We start from the raw sequence: 18,070 nt of genomic DNA on the forward strand, positions 1-18,070 counted from the left end.
TTACTCAGGAGGCTGAGGTGGGAGGATCACCTGAGCCTGTGGAGGTTGAGACTGCAGTGAGCCGAGATCACGCTACTGCACTGCAGCCTGGACAACAGAGCAAGACCCTGTCTCGAAAAAAAAAAAGAGAAAAAAAGAAAAGGAAATTTTACCACATTTCAGAGAACTGCAAAGTGTTCATTTGAAAGTCTCACTATAAATACATTTTTGGCTCTGTGCCCAGGTGTGATAAGAAAAGACCCACACTGCACAAATGTGTGTCTTGATTACTCCACTGCAGCCCCACCTTCACCGGGCATTCCGAGGCTCACACATCACCAGGGAAAAAGTTCCCACACACCGCTTGGTATGTCACCTGCACCAAGCGCTGCCCAGCATAGAGGACCATGTGTTCTCCATTCTCAGATTTGGAGGTTCAATGCATTGTTTTATTGTGCACATGGCAAAGAGCATGCTGTGCGGGGAATGAACAGTCCTGAAGTAGGACAGTGTGGGGGATGAGTGCTGCAACGTACACTTTAAACCAGAGGAGTGTACGGGTCAGGGAGTCCCCGATGCCTTCCTGAAATGAAGATCTAGTTACCTTTTAAACATATCCATACTTTCAAACATACACATACAAACCTTTTAAACATACACATACTTGCATATGTGTGTTGCAGCAGTTCCTGAGAATATTCTCAGGCTATTCAGCAGGTGCCTGTCAAACAGATAATCATTTAGTAAATATTAAATGTATCTGTCTTACTGTTTGGGGTAGAAATTTCTTTATTGCAAATAAGCATTGTTCAAGATATTGCTCTCAGAGATTCCTTTGAGGACAAATGAAAATCATTTTGTCTTTTTAAAAAATTTCAATAGTTTGGGGGGAACAGCTGGTGTCTGGTTACATGAGTAAGTTCTTTAGTGGTGATTTCTGAGATTTTTGTGCACCCATCACCCAAGCAGTAAACACTGTACCCAATGTATAGTCTTTTCTCCCTCACCCACTCCCACCCTTCTGCCAGAGTCCCCAAAGGCCATTGTATCATTCTCATGCCTTTGTGTCCTCATAGCTTAGCTCCTACTTATAAGTGACAACATACGATATTTGGTTTTCCATTCCTGAATTACTTCAGTTAGAGCAATGATCTCCAACTCCATCCAAGCTGCTGCAAACACCATTATTTTGTTCCTTTTCATGGGTGCATAGTATTCCATGGTGTGTATATATGTGTATATATATCTATATACACACACACACATATACACAAACACATATATACATATATACATATATATACACACACATACACACACACACCACATATTCTTTATCCACTCATTGGTTGATGGGCATTTAGGCTGGTTCCACATTTTTGCAATTGTGAATTGTGCTGCTATAAACATGCATGTGCAAGTGCCTTTTTCACTTCCTCTGGGTAGATAACCAGTGGTGGGATTGCTGGATCAAATGGTAGTTTTACTTCTAGTTTTCCATACTATTTTCCATAGTGGTTGTACTAGTTTCCATACTGTTTTCCATAGTGGTTATACTAGTTTACATTCCCGTTGGCAGTGTAAAAGTGTTCCCTTTTCACTATATCCATGCCAACATCTGTTTTTTTTTTATTTTAATTATGGCCATTCTTGCAGGAGTAAAATGGTATCATGCTGTGGTCTTGATTTGCATTTCCCTGATAACACGTGATGTTGAGCGTTTTTTTCATGTTTGCTGGCCATTTGTATATCTTCTTTTGAGAATTGTCTATTCATATCCTTAACCCATTGTTTGATGGAATTATTTATTTTTTTTCTTGCTGATTTGTTTGAGTTCCTTGATGATTCTGGATATTAGTCCTTTGTCAAACACATAGTTTGCAAATATTTTCTCCCACTCTGTGGGTTGTCTGTTTGCTGATTATTTCTTTTGCTGTGAAGAAACTTTGGTTTAACTAAGCCCCATCTATTTATCTTTGTTTTTGTTGCATTTGCTTTTGGATTATGGGTCATGAACTGTTACTCTCAAATTCACATTTTCAGTTCTGGGTTCTATTTGTCACCCACAAAGCATTAGTCTTGATGGTCCTATGCAATATGTGGCATCAACAAGAGTAAACAGGAGCTGGGAAGACAGATACTTCCCTCTGCTCACAGCAGGAGGAATTCCATGTTAGCCAGGGGTCCCCAAGATGGGAGGGCTGGTTCAGGATTCTGAGAAAGAATTGGACAATGGCCCAATGGCTGGGGTATTAAAAAGTAAGCCATGACACTTCACAACTCCCTGGCAACACCCTTGGGGCCACACAGTCTCAAACTCCTGAGCTCAAGTGATCCTCCTGGTTCAGCCTCCCTATAAATAGCTGGGACTACAGGCCACACTCCTTGAGAAATGTAACCTTTGCAGCAATCTCACACTTTTCCATGGCATTTGGTCATAACTGTGGTCACTCACAGGAACATAGAAATAGTGTAGGAAGACACCGAACCTTCGTGATGAAAATAAAAATACTGGAGATGTGCCCAATGAAACTGGCTTACTGAGCTTCAAACAATAATCTCTCTTAAATAGCAGTCGGAGAATTAAGTTCTAATCATTTAAAATCATGAGTACTGACTTCTTAAAACATACTAGCATTCTGAATTAATGATAAAAGGACATGGCAAAGAATATCAAATACATTGGAAATTTTGTTAAATTTGAATTAAGGAGAGAAGGCAGACACATTGCTAAGCCCAGTTAGGTTCTTATAGGGTTACTGAATCAGACGGCTGGAAGAAGCCCCGTTTCCAAGCCCCTGGGCATGGCTGTCTGGAAACCACTTGGATGAACAAGAGTATAGCTTCGTTAACAGTGTTTTAGGGAGGGGCTTCGTAATTTTCCTCTGAAACTCCAGAGTTCTATTTATAAATATGTAGAGTGGTTTTAAGTATACGTTATTCCTCTACCTGTGTGTAAGCTATGTGAAGTTTGAGGTGGGTTATAAAAATGCATATAAGACAAAATAAATAATTAACAGAATAAAAATGAGTGGAAAACAAGGGCCAAAAAGGAATTAAGAGATAAAAGCAGCCCACTGAGAGGCTTACTATTTATCCTGCTGAGGTAGGATACCAATTCAGCTCTGAGCTTTCTACTCGCCAAAGCAAAGATGGAAGTGCATCTGATGACAAGGTTTGAGGTATTAGTAAACTACCTACAAACCAGTTGTTCAGCAGAAATAAAGCTCTCCCTGGGCTAAGCTTTGAGGGTTTTTCTCAGGGCTTCTCATGAAGAAAACTGGGCTATGCAGTAAACAATATCGTTCCCAACATCTCATAATACATCTAAGACCATCCCGCACAGTGCCAGGAGGAGCTGGTGGCAGAGTAGGACACTCCCTGTACACAGTGGTCCCATGCTGCCATCCACAGAGGTCTGGAGATCGCATGTCCCCAGCCTATCCTCCATACTGGCTGCTATTGGAAAGATCAGACCTGTCAGAGAAGTCAGTGCAAAAACATGAAAAAAATCAGTAATTAAAAAATGAAAAAACCTTGAGAGATGCAGTGTTACATATGCCTCTAGTTTCATAACTCCCAAATTTCTAGATTTTACTTATTTTACTGTTTCTTAAGAGACACAGTCTTGCTCTGTCACCCAGGCTGGAGTACAGTGGTATGATTGTAGCTCACTGCGATCTCAAACTCCTGGGCTCAAGCGATCCTCTTGTCTCAGCCTCCCAAGTAGCCGGGACTATGCACACATGCTGCCATACCCGGCTGTTTTTTAATTGTATAGATAGGGTCTCACTATGTTGCCCAGGCTGGCCTCTAACTCCTGTCCTCAAGCAATCCTCCCACCTCAGCCTCCCCAAGCACTGGGACTGCAGGCATGAGCTGCTGCACTGAAACCCCTACTTTCTAGATTTTAAATTCAATTTACCAATGTTAAGTAGGGTCATGCTTATGTCTCCAAGAGCACCAAAGGCATTGTGGGTAAAAATATCTTTCCAGGCCTCAGTTGGTTAATCTTCCAACCAGCATTTCACTGTTGACTAATGATGAGCATGGCTCCAGACTCTTCATGTGTTTATGTTTTAATAAACATATGGATAAAGCATTTAACATGGTGCCTGGCACATGACCACGCCAGGTGTCAGTTGTTGCTGTCAGTTCATTTCATCTGCACATCTCCATGACAGAAATACTTGAAAGCAGGAGCCTTATTACAGATGAAGCACAGAGAGGTTGGAGAGCTTGCCCAAGATCACACAGCCAGTAGGGAAGAATTGGGATTTGACTCTAGATAGTCAAGGTCTCAACTCCAAGTACATCACTTCCCCACTCTAGCCCTTGCTTGGTAAATCCATGTGAGAAGTCTTTCACATGGCCTAAAGCACCACTGAATGGAACCTCAGAAAACTTAATTTCATCACTCTTAAGTATTCTAAAAGAACATCTTCTGAGTGGCCCTGAAGACAGTCATGGGTGAGGGTTACAGATGTGAGTTGAGCAGGGCAGCCACGAAGGAGCAAGGCAGGGCCCCGTGGGAGACTTGGAAGGTGGCAATGTTTATGTGGAGATATAAATAGGTTTTGATAAGTTTGGTCTAAAAGAAATAGTCACCTCGATTTGCAGCTAAGCATTCTATGCTTCTCCCCAAAACTTCATTGATGTGCCCAGCAGGGTGCATGTTTTACACAGATGATGGGCAAACATTCATAAGTGCAAAAGGAAACCAGACAGAAAGTCCCCATGACAAGAGAGCCGAGTGGGAGTGCATCTGACTCTGACTGCAGGCCCAAAAAGATGGAGGTGAGGATCAGGACAGGAGTTGGACCACTGTGGAAATAGTCAATCTAATTTTTTAAGATTAAATAAAATAAGTCCAAGATGAAAGCCTCCTTGAGCTATCGCCATACATAACACCCCTTTAAAAAGAAAAAAAAAAAAGCAGGGTTGGGGGTGGGGACTAATATTCCTGAAAAAGCATACTGAGAAATGTAAAATGTGGTCTTTAGTCTTTGAAAAACAAAATAAACTTGGCATCTGACTTTGGTTTTCTCACATCAGAGTCTACTTACAGCAAGGCAGTTTCCGTCATGGAAAGAACCCGCAATGAAATGGCACAGCCGTGGCCATTAGCTTGACAAGCATGGAGCCTCAGCCCTTGTGGGTGTGAATGGGCCTCATTTATCCAAGAACGGCACTGAATACATCCCAGGGGGACAGCCCCAAGCTTGCTGGCCACATTAAATCTGATTCACCCTCACTTCAGAGCACTTAGCAGGGGCCCACTCCTTGGAGAAAGTCCAAGGCAAGTCAGAATGTAATTGCGGAAATCAATACATCTTCTTCTTTGAGTCAGTGGAGGCAAACCCTCTAGTCCTGTCGAAAATCTACCTGTTCTCCTAGAGCCATCCTCCTTCCTAATCCTCTGAATTCCTCTTGCACTGGGACATGACTTTTCAGCCCCTTGTTTTTCGTCACATGCTGGTGAAGTGTCCTTGAACTTCACTTCCAAAGCTTTCTCCCTCCTGTTACCAGAGTGCTCTCCCCCAAACAGAAATGCAAGCTGTCCATGTCCAACTTCATCCCCGTCACAGTCCAGAGCCCCTCCCTAGATTCTCTTCAGTGATCTGGCTCTGGGGCCCCTCAAGTCAGTCCTTTGTTTAGCAAATATTTGTGGAGCATCTTTCTAGGCCAAGCACTGTCCCAGGTGCTGGGGTTATATCAGTGTCTCTATTATAATGGGGCTGGCGTTTGAGTGGCCAAAGCCCCTCTCCCCAACTCCATGTGCTCTGTGCTCAAAGACCACATTCCACATCACCCCTAGTTTCTTCCCTTTGGGCCTTCACTTTTGCTACTCCCTCTGCCTTCAGGGCCCTGCCTATGACCACCTGATACCTGCCCTATTCACCTGTTCACCACCTGGTACCTGCTCTATTCACCTGTCCATGCTCACCTCAGGGGTCTCTACAAGCCTTTCCCGGGCCGCCAGAGAGGAATGTCTCCTTTCCACTTCCACCGTTCTCTGTATTTTCTCAGTAAGTGTCTGCAGGATGCGTGAGGACATTTACGAATGAATCTTCCATTTAAATATTGAGTTCCTTATCTTATACCTGCAGTGCAAGAGAAAGTCCCTCATGGTGGAATCGGAAAACCAATGTTGACCTTGGTTGACCTTAGAGGAGTCACCTAACCTTTCGAGGCTCAACTCCTTCATTCATAAAAATGAATGAACGCTTTCTTGAGGTTGCTGTGAGGACATCCCTGAGATGATGCCTGTGAAGAAAGTCTGCAAACTGTGAAGCACTATACAAATTAACACAGCATGCGCACGCCTGTGCGTGTGTGTATGTGGGTGTAAATGTGAGGCTTTTTGTTCTTGGCAACTGTTCATACTTGTACCTCGGTAAACTCTTATGTAGGTCAGCAAGCTAAGGTTTACTATTGTGCAGTGTTCAGCACGCAACTGTTTTCTGGAATGTCACTGTGTTTCTGAATGTTCCTTTTGGTTTATTAGGTTAGTTCACATTAAGAAGAACTTGGTGAGGAAGCCACATGGAAGAACTGGAAAGGCTTTCTTTGGCAGCTCTACCCTGAGGGCAAAGAGGTCAGTTCTGCGAGAGAACCCCCACAAAAAGGCTGGCCCGGGACAAGCATTCCAGGCCTGTCTCAAGTCTGAACACAAATAAATCCCTCCTCAGGTGGTTTTCTTCATAAGGATCCTAAAAGCACATGCTTAGTCCTAATCGACTGAACAAGCTCCTAATCAAGTTTCATAGTGTGAATCGAGGTCAGTCACCACAAAAGGTATTTTTAGGACCCCAGACAAGGAGGGGATTGTCTGGAGCGCTGCAGGGTAATTTGTGGGTCTGTTTTATTTCTGAATCAGAGGCAGTGGAAAAGCTGTTTCAGACCCCATGGCTGGAGCAGCGGGTGGAGCTCAGCAGTGATTCATGTAGAACTCCGGGCTCAAACTGAAACCGTAGATGTTTGTCTTCACAGCTGTGTGTTATTTTTACCCTTACTAAATATTCTCTCTTACACCTGGAATTTCAGCCTCTTCCCAACAGTCCTGTGCCTTCCCCCTTCTCTGAAGCGGTTGAAGACAAAATTAATTAAAAAGTCACCACCAGCTCACCAACAGTTAGTTCTTTGTCCCCTTAAACGGGCACGATGTTTCCCTGAGAAAGTTTCATTATTTAAGTTTATATTTCTCTTTACAGCCAAAAACGAATGTCAGCAAGACCGTGTTGCTTTTAGATCTTGAAAACTGGAGGGAAATGCACCATTTTGGGATTCATCATTTGAACATAAAATGTTCTGAAGCATAAGATCTCTACAAGTAGTTACATGACAAAGATCAGATGGGACGTCTTTTCTATCTTGTGCATGTCTTTTAATTTGTCTGAAAGACTCCTTTCTCAGAGAAGAAAGGATTGGGCCCAATAGCCAGTATGATGCTTCAGGTTTTTATTTTTATAACAGGTCAGGTGAATCCTGGTTAACCAAAACAATTTTTCTTTTTTTTTCTTTTTTGAGACGGAGTCTTGCTCAGTCGCCCAGGCTGGAGTGTGGTGGCGCGACATCAGCTCACTGCAAGCTCCGCCTCCTGGGTTCACGCCATTCTCCTGCCTCAGCCTCCCAAGTAGCTGGGATTACAGGCGCCCGCCACTATGCCCGGCTAGTTTTTTTGTATGTTTAGTAGAGATGGGGTTTTACCGTGTTAGCCAGGATGGTTTTTTTTGAGATGGAGTTTTGCTCTTGTTGCCCAGGCTGGAGTGCAATGGCACGATCTCAGCTCACTGCAACCTCCGCCCCCACTGGGTTCAAGCGATCCTCTTGTCTCAGCCTCACAGGTAGCTGGGATTATAAGCATCCGGCTAATTTTTTTAATATACATATTTTTAGTAGAGATGGGGTTTCACCATGTTGGCCAGGCTGGTCTCGAACTCTTGACCTACCTACTATTTTTAAAATGTGATTTTGTTTGGAGACACCTGGTGAGGTTAATGTAAAGGTGAATGCAGGTGAACTGACCTGATGTGATAAAATAAGATGGTAGTAAATATTTTAAAAATGTGTAATATATACAAAAAATCAAAATGCAGTTGGCCCTTGGATTTGATGCGTCTTGTCACTGCTTGTTTGACATGTGGAGTGAAGCTTGCTATCCCTGTCAATGCAGGAAAGAAGTTCAGCTTCTTCTACGAAGCCCTGAGGGAGTGAAGAAGAGTCCAGGCCTGTGGCCAAATGGCCAACTTTTACTTTCACTTTCAACTTTCACTTGACCAAGTGACGAAAACTTTTGGAAACTCAATGGTCATCTGTAAATGGGAACAATCATAGTAATGTCATCTCCTAGATGTTTGAGAAAACTGGACAGTATGTTGTATACCAAAATCTATTAATAAATCATGTGTGTTGTAAAAATATGGGTTAATATTATCCCTTTCAGGCCCTTTCTCTCCTGCCCAGGTACAGCTGATTGCACCCTCATCCCTGTTATTGCTGGGCCCTGAACATCGCTCTGTACTGAATGTGTGTCACGATCTCACAGAATCTTTTTCACCTTTGGTAGACCATGAGCTTCTCTTAGTTCCTTTATTTCTTTCTCTCTCTCGCTCTCTCTCCTTTTCTTTTTTTTTTTTTTTTTAGACAGAGTCTTGTTCTGTCACCCAGGCTAGAGTGCAGTGCCATGATCTCAGCTCATTGCAACCTCTGCCTCCCAAGTTCTAGTGATCCTCCTGTCTCAGCCTCCTGAGTAGCTGGGACTACAGGCGCCTGCCACCATGCCCAGCTAATTTTTGTATTTTTTTGTAGAGATGGGATTTCACCATCTTGGCCAGGCTGGTCCCGAACTCCTGACCTCAAGTGTCCTGCCTACCTCAGCCTCCCAAAGTGCTGGGATTACAAGTGTGAGCCACCTGCACCCGGCCAGCTTCGCTTAACTCTTAATCCATCTCCATTGAAGCTAACACAGTACATGATGCAGATTAAACACCAAATAAATGTTGGTTTCGTGCAGCATTTGTCAACTTCAACACTATTGCTACTTGGAGCCAGATCACTCTTTGGACAGCTTGGGGTAGGGGCTAGCAGGGGTGCTGCCCTGAGTACTGCAGGATGTCTCTGGCTTCTACCACTAGATACCAGTAACACCTCCCAGCTGTGACCAGCAAAAATATGAGCATTGGCAAATGCCTCTGGGGGCAACATCACTCTGGTTGAGAACCACTGGGCTAATGAGTTAGGATCTGCTGAGCTCAGGCAAGGAGGCAAGAGCCTCTTGTTTTACCTGGTGTTTATTAGAGGGAAGTTCCTGTCCCCAGTATCTGAGGTGATGCTTAAAAGGGGCCCTTAAAGGGGCCTCTATGCTCATGAGTATTCCTAGTTATGGTTTGTCCATACCTCGTTTGGGGTACATTCTCCAAGCTTTGGCCCATCCTTGCTTCCTCTTTTCCTCATGCCATATGTCCAACCCATCAGCAAAGCATGTTAATTCCACCTTCCAACTATACCCAGGATGCGATTGCCTCTCCCACTCTCATGCAGACTTCTCCCATCCCACACCCAGATTTTCACAGGAAGGCTTCAACACAGGAGTCAGAGAGGCCCTGCAAAATCTAAGTAACACTATATCCCTCCTTTGCCTAAAGTCCCCTAATGGTTTCTGAGCTCACCTGAAAGTGAAAGTCAAAGTCTGGCAATGGCCCCACAGCCTCTCCAAACTCATCATCTATTACTCTTCTTCTTGGACACTAAACAGCAGCCACGATGGCCTCCTTGTTGTCCTTGAACACCTCAAGCGGACCTCAGGGCCTTTGCATTTAGTATTCCCTCCTCTTGGAATCTTTTCTGCTGTTTAATCACGGGCCTTCTCCCTCACTGCCTTTGCGACTTTACTCAAACATCGCTTTTTTGTGGTCTTCTCCAGCCACCTTCTTTATTGCTGCCATCCCCTCATGGCTTTATTTTTCTCCTTAGCATTGATCACGATCTAACCTGCTGTGTGTTTTCATAAGTGATCTGATGTCATGATCATCTTCACTGCTAGAAAGTGAACTTAGTGAGGCAAAACGTTTTTGTATATTTTATTACTCTATCCCAAGTGCCTAGAAAAGTGACTGCACATAGTAGGTGCTCAATAAATATTAACTGAATGAATGAACGATTGCATGCATAAACAGTATGTCTAAGGTCCAGACAGACCCAGCAGGTAATCCCTACTTTTTCTCATCTCCATCACACTACAAGTGGTATGTTTTTTAAATAACATCTATAAAGCATCTTGCTATCTGATCCGAGGCTGGAATTATTCATGGCACATAATGAATCTCCGTCCCAGAGAGAGGCAAGGCCCAGAAAGCATCGTCTCTCGCTGCACAGGCCCAGCTGGGCAAAGCACCAATGTAGTGGGAGGGAAGGAGGTATTTCTCAACTCAGGCAAGGACTTCTGGGGAACAACCCCGCCTCCGCGTGGATTCTCCCAGATCATTCGCTGGGTGGGCCACCTTCACCCAGATGCTAGGCGTTCTCATTTTTCATCTCCTTGAATCACGCAACAGAGCCGTGGTCCTCAGACTACCAGGCATCGGAATCTGGCAGAGGGCTCCTTCAAACACAGAGTGCTGGACTGCCATCCAAGGCTCTTGGATTCTAGGGCAGGACCTGAGAAGCCGCGTCTCAAACAAGCTCCCAGGGGGAGGTGATGCCGCTGGTCCCGGAGCCCACGTTGAGAACCACCACACCAGAGGAACCTTCACTCAACAGAATCGAACATGGCAATGGCTCCAGGTGGCCTGCAGACTGGGCTGAGGGAGGACTCACAGCATGGCACATAAATTCACTGAGTTCCACCTGCAGTGAGCCTCCAGGTGGGCTTCACAAAATCACCATCGCCCGTGGAAAGGGGAAGGTGCTGCTTAGCGTAAGCTGCCTGTGATCTGGCTGGCCTGAGCTGGGGATGCTGAGATAGAGGAAAAGCAGCCTGCTTTGCACAGACCTGCCAGCCTGCTCACGGGAAGACAGTTTGCTTGTGGACCATGAGTGAGCAGGTGTTACCTCTTGGCTTATCCTGCCAGTCTATCATGACTTGAGCTTTAGGGATCTCACAGCGAATTCAGGGCATTGGTAGGGACCTCACGAGAGGCTGAGCAGGCACCGATACTCCCAGCTGGGCCCTTGGTGTGGATGGCACAGGAAAACAGCTGGTTTTAGTTTGGCCGCACACTGACAGTTCTCCATTGTGGCTTTCTGGTGCGTGAGGCTAGAGTGAAGAAAGGGAGAGGGTGGCTGTGGACCACCGAAGCTGAGAAATGATGTCCTGTGTCTACACAACGTGCAGTGAGATTAGTGTCTGCAAGAATTCTGCCGTTTGATCTGGCAGTGGCCAAGCCAAACCCACAAGGACGTCCCAGTTGGCTCGCAAAGCAGTGGTTCCTTTCTCTCCTGTTTTTCTTTTATTATGTTTTACAGAAGCTCTATTATAACAGCAACAGATCTCATTTCACCACTTGTATTTCATTTCAGGAGCTTGTAAGCACGTTAGGGCTGAGGTTTTGTAGAATTCCACTATTCGGTTGGGAACTAAGTCCTTCCTTCCTCTCAAAGCACATGGCCTTTTTCTCCGTGGGTACTGGATGGATAGGGATGGACAGAGGGCACCATTCCCAAGCTGGATATTCTATGCAGAAGGAGGTGGGCCATGTTCTTGCAAGACCTACGCTGCAGAGAGTGCAATTCTCCTATGGAGGTGTTTGCAAGATAGTCAGGGGCCACAAAGGTAACAGCCCACAAGTTCTAGCCAAAGAGTAATATTTGACTTACGTAACTTCCCCTTGGACTTGACTTCAAGAGGCATGTGCACTACAGGAAAGCCCATTATGCATAAGCTAAGAGGAGGGACAATTAGAAGAAGCTACTGGGCCAGGGGCCAGGAGATGGGCTAACTCCCTGGCACAGCTGGCCTGGGGCTTCGGAGTCTGGAAGGATGCAGGTGCAGGCAGTGGAGCGTTCAGGAGCTGCATTCCCAGCGGGGCTCCTCCGGAGTCGGGGAGCCAGACACAGCTCCGCAGCATCTCTGCTGTGAGCCCCTCCACGGCAGAATCTGCGTCTCCATGAACTCTGCGTCTCCATGAACCCGATCTCTGCCCCCGCCCCTCAAGCTGGGCTAACACAGCCCAGTGCTGGTTCACGGGGTCCAAAATAAAGCAGAGTGAATCACGCCCATGTTCCTTTTTATGGAGCTGCGCCTGACATTCGTAAAGAGCCCATAGTGCGGCCGGGCATGGCGGCTCACACTTGTAATCCCAGCATTTTGGGAGGCTGAGGTGGGTAGATCACCTGAGGTACGGAGTTCGAGACCAGGCTGGACAACACGGTGAAACCCTATCTCTGCTAAAAATATGAAAACTAGCCACTTGGGAGGCTGAGGCAGGAGAATCACTTGAACTCGGGAGGCAGAGGTTGCAGTGAGCCGAGATCACGCCATTGCATTCCAGCCTGGGTGACAAGAGCAAAACTGTGTCTCAAAAACAACAACAACAACAACAACAACAAAAACCACAGTGAGTCAGCAAAGCCTGCGGATTGGATCCCAGGCAGCCCTTTGTCTGCCCCAAGGCTGCCTCCAAGCTCTGGCTGAGATGAGTCTTAGCTCCACTGATGACCTTTCAGCTTTCTTTTCCCCCAGTCCCCTTCAGGAAGCCCGCTGGATTCTTCATAGCAGGACACTGACTCACCACTTACGTTTCAGCTCTTTCAGGTCACTGAGCTTGAGCAGTCCCCTAGGGAACCTCTGACCTGACACGCCACCAGTCAGGCTGAGTTCCAGCAGTAGCACTGAACTGACCCCCCAGAGCACACTGGTTTGGAGATCTAAAAAGTACAATGGGCCACCAGTCACTGATCAGTGCAGCATCCCTGGAAGCCAGGTGTCGGGGTCGGTTTCCTGGGTCAGCTTGGCCAGGCTGTAGCACCCAGTGACTTCATCAAACGCTAACTGAGGTGGTACTGGGAAAGCATTTTGCGCAGGTAACTCAGTCAGTTGAACTTGACTAAAGGAGATTATGTTGGATGATGTGAGTGGGCCTCATCCAATCAGTTGAAGGCCTTAAGAACAAAGCCTGTGGTTTCCAGAGAAGAAGAAATTCTGCCTCAAGACCGTAACACAGAAATCCTGCCTAGTTTCCAGCCTGCCAGCCTCCCCTGCAGATCTCAGACCTGCCCACTCCCACAACTGCATTAGTCAATTCCTTCCAATAAATGTCTTAAAATATTAAAATAGCCTATAGGTTCTATTTCTCTAGAGAATTCTCACTGATACACCAGGCCAGCACCCAGATACAATGCCAGGAGACACACTGAGCTCTGGGGGAGACGGGCATGAGCTCTGTATCTTTCTCTTCTACAAAGGGGATTAGTGTCAGCCACTCCTCTCCCTCCCCTGGAATATCCTTGGGGGTGGGGGACGATGACACTTGGTGACTGGTTGACATCTGTACACTGCTAGATGCCTCAAAGCTGAGGCGGCCTCTGCAGTCACTGTTCCTCCCCTGCCTATTTCAACCCAGCTGCCCTTTTCCTCAAAGGAGGCACGTAGGCCTGGACTGAAGGCAGATGGGGTCCACCTTGTTCTCTTCATGAACAGCACCCGCCAAACCCACATCGCTGCGAATCCACCAGAGGACCCGGAGGATGAAGAGGATGACATGATGATCTTCACTCAGTATTCACCCACCAAAACACATCACCGATGCTTCAAGAGCTGGAACAGCATTGAAAGTTTATGACGGGAGCAATGAGAATTCTGTGAGCCCTGAGACAGGAAGCTCTTAAAGTTCCCATTGTTTCCTTGAAAGAAAATGTCCAGGCCGGGCGCGGTGGCTCACACCTGTACTCCCAGCAATCTGAGAGGCCGAGGTAGGTGGATCGAGTTCGAGACCAGCCTGGCCAACATGGTGAAACCCCGTCTGTACTAAAAATACAAAATTCAGCCAGGCATGGTGGTGCATGCCTGTAATCACAGCTACTCAGGAAGCTGAGGCAGGGGAGTCGCTTGAACCCGGTGGGTGGAGGTTGCAGTGAGCCGAGATCGTGCCACTTCCCTCCAACCTGGGTAAAAAAGAGCAAAACTCCATCTAAAAGAAAAAGAAAAAAAAAAGAAAATGTCCAGTTCCCCTGAAAAAGATTTCCCAGAAAGAGACCCTCAGTGCAGCACCAGCCTTTCACTTGCCTGACAGAATAACCACCCAGGAGCTTTCCCCAGTCTGCTGCGCTGAGGGCCCTGGGGGAAATGCCTGGTGTCTTTCTTACGGGCTGAAGCCCCTTGCCTGTGGCTCAGGGTTGCCCCAAACTCCCAGCCTGAACCCTGGGGTCACAACATAGGCTGGAAAAGCAGCCCCATGCCTGGCCAGGAGGGAGAGGAGACAGCAGCTACCAAGCGGAATCACAGGCCCACGCTAAGGAAAACAGTGTTTGCACTTCTCCCACAAACAGAACGCTTATTTTATTTTAAATTCGGGAATAACACAGTGAGAACAGCAGAAACTTTCATTTCTGGAGCACTGTTCTCGCCTCCTCACTCAGTCTCCCTTTGGAGGCTTGCTGAATCCAGACTGGCCCCAGGCCAGACTCTCAAACAAGGGCCAGGACATGGCTCACTCTGCCTGTTGTCCATCGGAAATCATCTCAGTGCCCCTTTGTCTGAGGTGTTTCCTTCCTCTCTCTCCCCTTTCCAACATCCCCCACCTCCCTGCAGGTGAATTGCCCATAGGTAGAAATCAGCCTCTGCAGAAGAAAAGCTTTAGAAATATGTCCCAGTCTTAGTGTCTCTGCCGTGATCACGCTGGCGTATATGGGATCATATAACTCCACCCAAAATAGAATTCATTCAGTGCTCCCAGGTTACGTTCCACCAACTGATCTCCTGCATAAACACTGCTGCATTCTTTAGAACATGATTACCCTGCGTTCTTCTGTGTTTCAGAAATATATACAGTTAATGATCAGCAGAAACACTGTATCAAATGTATAGGATTTGTGGGTAAAAAATATTTAGATGTAATCATTAACTTCTCACAACTCTGGTGCCCTGGACCCATCGCTGCATTTTCTACCCATGTCCTTCCATAACTCCTGGAAGGAATCTCTTGATGAGATCCAAGATGGGCCTGCCTTGAGCTCCACTTAAAGGACCAGTGTGGTGGCAATATTTAGCATCAGAGCCAGTGCCCTTTCAGGAAGCTAGATGCACAGACGTGAACTGACTTCTTGGAGTGGAGGAGCGCTCTGGCATCTCCCATCTCCCCATCTGGCATGTCCAGCCTTGCTGTTGACATTCCCTCTAGGACACTGTGACTTGGCACCTTCATTAACACCACACTAGGAATTGACGCAACCGTTTCCAGACTTATAAACTATGACACTTATAATAAACCTTTTTAGCGTTCAAACATGTATGTAACAAAAAGGCCCCATTACAGCTTCAACCGAGTGGAAAATGCTCAGGGTGTGGAGTCAAACGCTCCTGGTTTAAATCCAAATTCTGATTCCATTTAAGTGGTGATTTGGGGTCAGATTGGAAATGCCTGGTCACAGGTTTCTTCATCCATCAAATAGGGTCGAGTGTGCTTCATCAGGGGCTGCTTGGAGGACTGAGGGGCTATTGGATAGAAAAGAGCTTTGTACACAGTAAAGTGTCTGAAAATGTGAGCTGTTCTTATGACTGGATGGTAGATTATGCAACATTTAAAAGAAATAATCTGTTCTTGATCCTAAGATTTGATATTCTTTTTCCTGAATACATATGGGGTATTAGATAATAATTAAAATTAATTTTACTTTTCAAAACTACACATAATTCAATGCTTTTTGAGGGCCAGGGACAGTTCTGCATTTGGTAATACATTTTACATGACAGTCGCATGTTCATGACAAACTCAGGGAAGCTAATAATTACGGGAGACACCGGAGCGGGCTTTACGTGTAAGCTAAGAGGAGAAAATAAAACAGCAGGCATTAAGAGAAGAGGACCGCAGGGATCGGAGGGTGGGGTCAGGGTGGAGGGCAGATAATGGAGATCCACTAGCAAATTCAAATGGCTTGGACATACACTGCACCGCCTGGCCACTAGCTGACACTCTCCCTTTGTGAAAACATAAGACAGCATTATTTTACGGGCAATCAAACCTCAGATGAATTCCACCATATGTGGGCAAGGCTCCCCTCCCACAGAGCCCTTGTGCCTGGGAAATAGAATTGAACACATCTTCAAAGAGAGTTCTTGGTAAATATACTACTGATTTTACAAACTCCATCCTCGACACAAACCACTGGAGAACACATTTTCCCAGCGCTGCCCAACATCACCGTTCAATGGCCTTTCTTTCTTCCTTCTTTTTTTTTCATTTTTTTTTTGTTAGCCAGAGTCTTGCTCTGTCACCCAGGCTAGAATGAAGTGGCATGATCCCGGCTCACTGCAACCTCTGCCTCTTGGATTCAAGCGATCCTCCTGCCTCAGGCTCCCGAGTAGCTGAGACTACAGACCCAGTGGCCTTGTTTTCTACGTCCATCTTTGGAGAAGCATGACTCACTTCCACTTTGTCTTTCTAAAGGATAGGAAAATGGGAGGTCGGGGAGAGAAAGGGGCGGAAGTCTCCTTACCTTGAGCCATTCACCTGGCTAGGGTTACATTCCATTTTGATGGTGACCCTGGCTGGGGGTTGAGACAGCCAGTCCTGCTGAGGGACGCGTGGGCTCATCTTGGAAGTCTGTCCATAGTCGCTGGAGGAGGACGCGGTCATCTCCGTCTTAGCCAGGTGTGGCGTTCCGTAGGCACACTCAAACAACGACTGGTCCTCACTCACAACTGATAAGGCTTCCTGAATGCCCAAAGAAACACATAATTCAAGACACTCCAACAGACAGTCATGTTTCAAAAAGTTGTTGATCTCAGAGTCCTTTCTAACTGGGACCACATTTTAGATAGTTTTTACCGTCTCCATTTCTACCATTCAGAAGAAAAAAGTAGCTTGTTTTTCTTTCCTCCAGACAGTAAGAGTTAGAAATGCCAGCCTAGAAAAACTTATGCAGGTCTCAAAGCATCCCAGGCTTGACTGCGGCAGGGCAGCAGAATATCCACTTTAATCTCAACTTAAGGAAGTTGAATTTCAAAGGTCTTAGAAGACACCCAATTGCATGTGTCATTATTTGACAAATGCAATCTATAATTCAAGCAGACAGGGTACAGAGCGGTCATGAAGATTAAAAAAAGAAATCTGAAGGCCAACACCTAAGCATCTGGCAAAATTGCCACATTCCCGGGGATTCTGAGGAAGAGGGACTTAGAGGAAGACAGAGGGATCAATGGAGCACCAAAGGGCAACCAACCAAAGATACAAACGTTTCCACTCTAAGTTATTAGCCGAAGTAGAGTTTCAAGTAGTGATTCCATGATGGTGAACATCTGGATGATAAATGAACAAAAAAAAAAAAAAAAAAAAAGATGTGAAGTATCCAGATGCTTCCAAACACCACGATGTTTAAAATATCTGGATCACTCACAAGCTCTTTTTTCCCCTTACTTTCGATTAATATCTTTGCTCTTTTGCATGATTTGGTGAGAATAAATAGCCATTTGTCGTTGCTGGGTCAATCATTTTTCACGGTTTTAAGTCAAACAAGTGGTTAGCCAATGGCTATGTTTATATTCTACAGCCAATGAGCAACGGCAAGTTTGGGAAATTTCAACTACTTAAATGTGCCTTCTGCTGCAATCACACAGAGCTGCTGTGATACAATCCCATTTTGGTTCTTAGACAAAAAAAAATCCATATGAATGCTCATTTTTATATTAGTCCTTTGGCATCCTCAGTGTTGACATCAACTAGTGAGAAGCAAAGGCTAGTTGGGCCACACATTTTTATTTCAAAAAAAACAGAAAAAAATAACTTTGGGGCCAGAGCAGGGGAAGCAGGGGAGTGTGGGCTTTGTAGACCCTTCCAGTCCAAACTTCTCATCTCCAAATGAGAACTCTGAGACCTAGAAAGGTCCAGAGCTAATCTTGAATGAGCTGGCCATGATCAACTAGGAGGTTAGTGAC

The 18,070-nt window shown here is 45.8% G+C and overlaps 1 protein-coding gene across 4 annotated transcripts in view; it reads right to left on the bottom strand.

The window, feature by feature from the left end:
* ERG (v-ets avian erythroblastosis virus E26 oncogene homolog) overlaps window positions 1–18,070 on the bottom strand; it is a 300,545-nt gene that overhangs the window by 49,594 nt on the left and 232,881 nt on the right. For 2 of the 4 annotated variants that reach the window (XM_011984157.1, XM_011984158.1), the window contains one exon: window positions 16,633–16,850. The exons of the other annotated variants lie outside the window; for them this stretch is intronic. In XM_011984157.1, coding sequence (XP_011839547.1) covers window positions 16,633–16,850 — 218 coding nt within the window. The remainder of the gene's footprint in view (window positions 1–16,632; window positions 16,851–18,070) is intronic. 4 annotated transcript variants of the gene reach the window in all.

This window comes from Mandrillus leucophaeus, unplaced genomic scaffold (assembly GCF_000951045.1).
Source record: "Mandrillus leucophaeus isolate KB7577 unplaced genomic scaffold, Mleu.le_1.0 Scaffold262, whole genome shotgun sequence".
NCBI lineage: Eukaryota > Metazoa > Chordata > Mammalia > Primates > Cercopithecidae > Mandrillus > Mandrillus leucophaeus.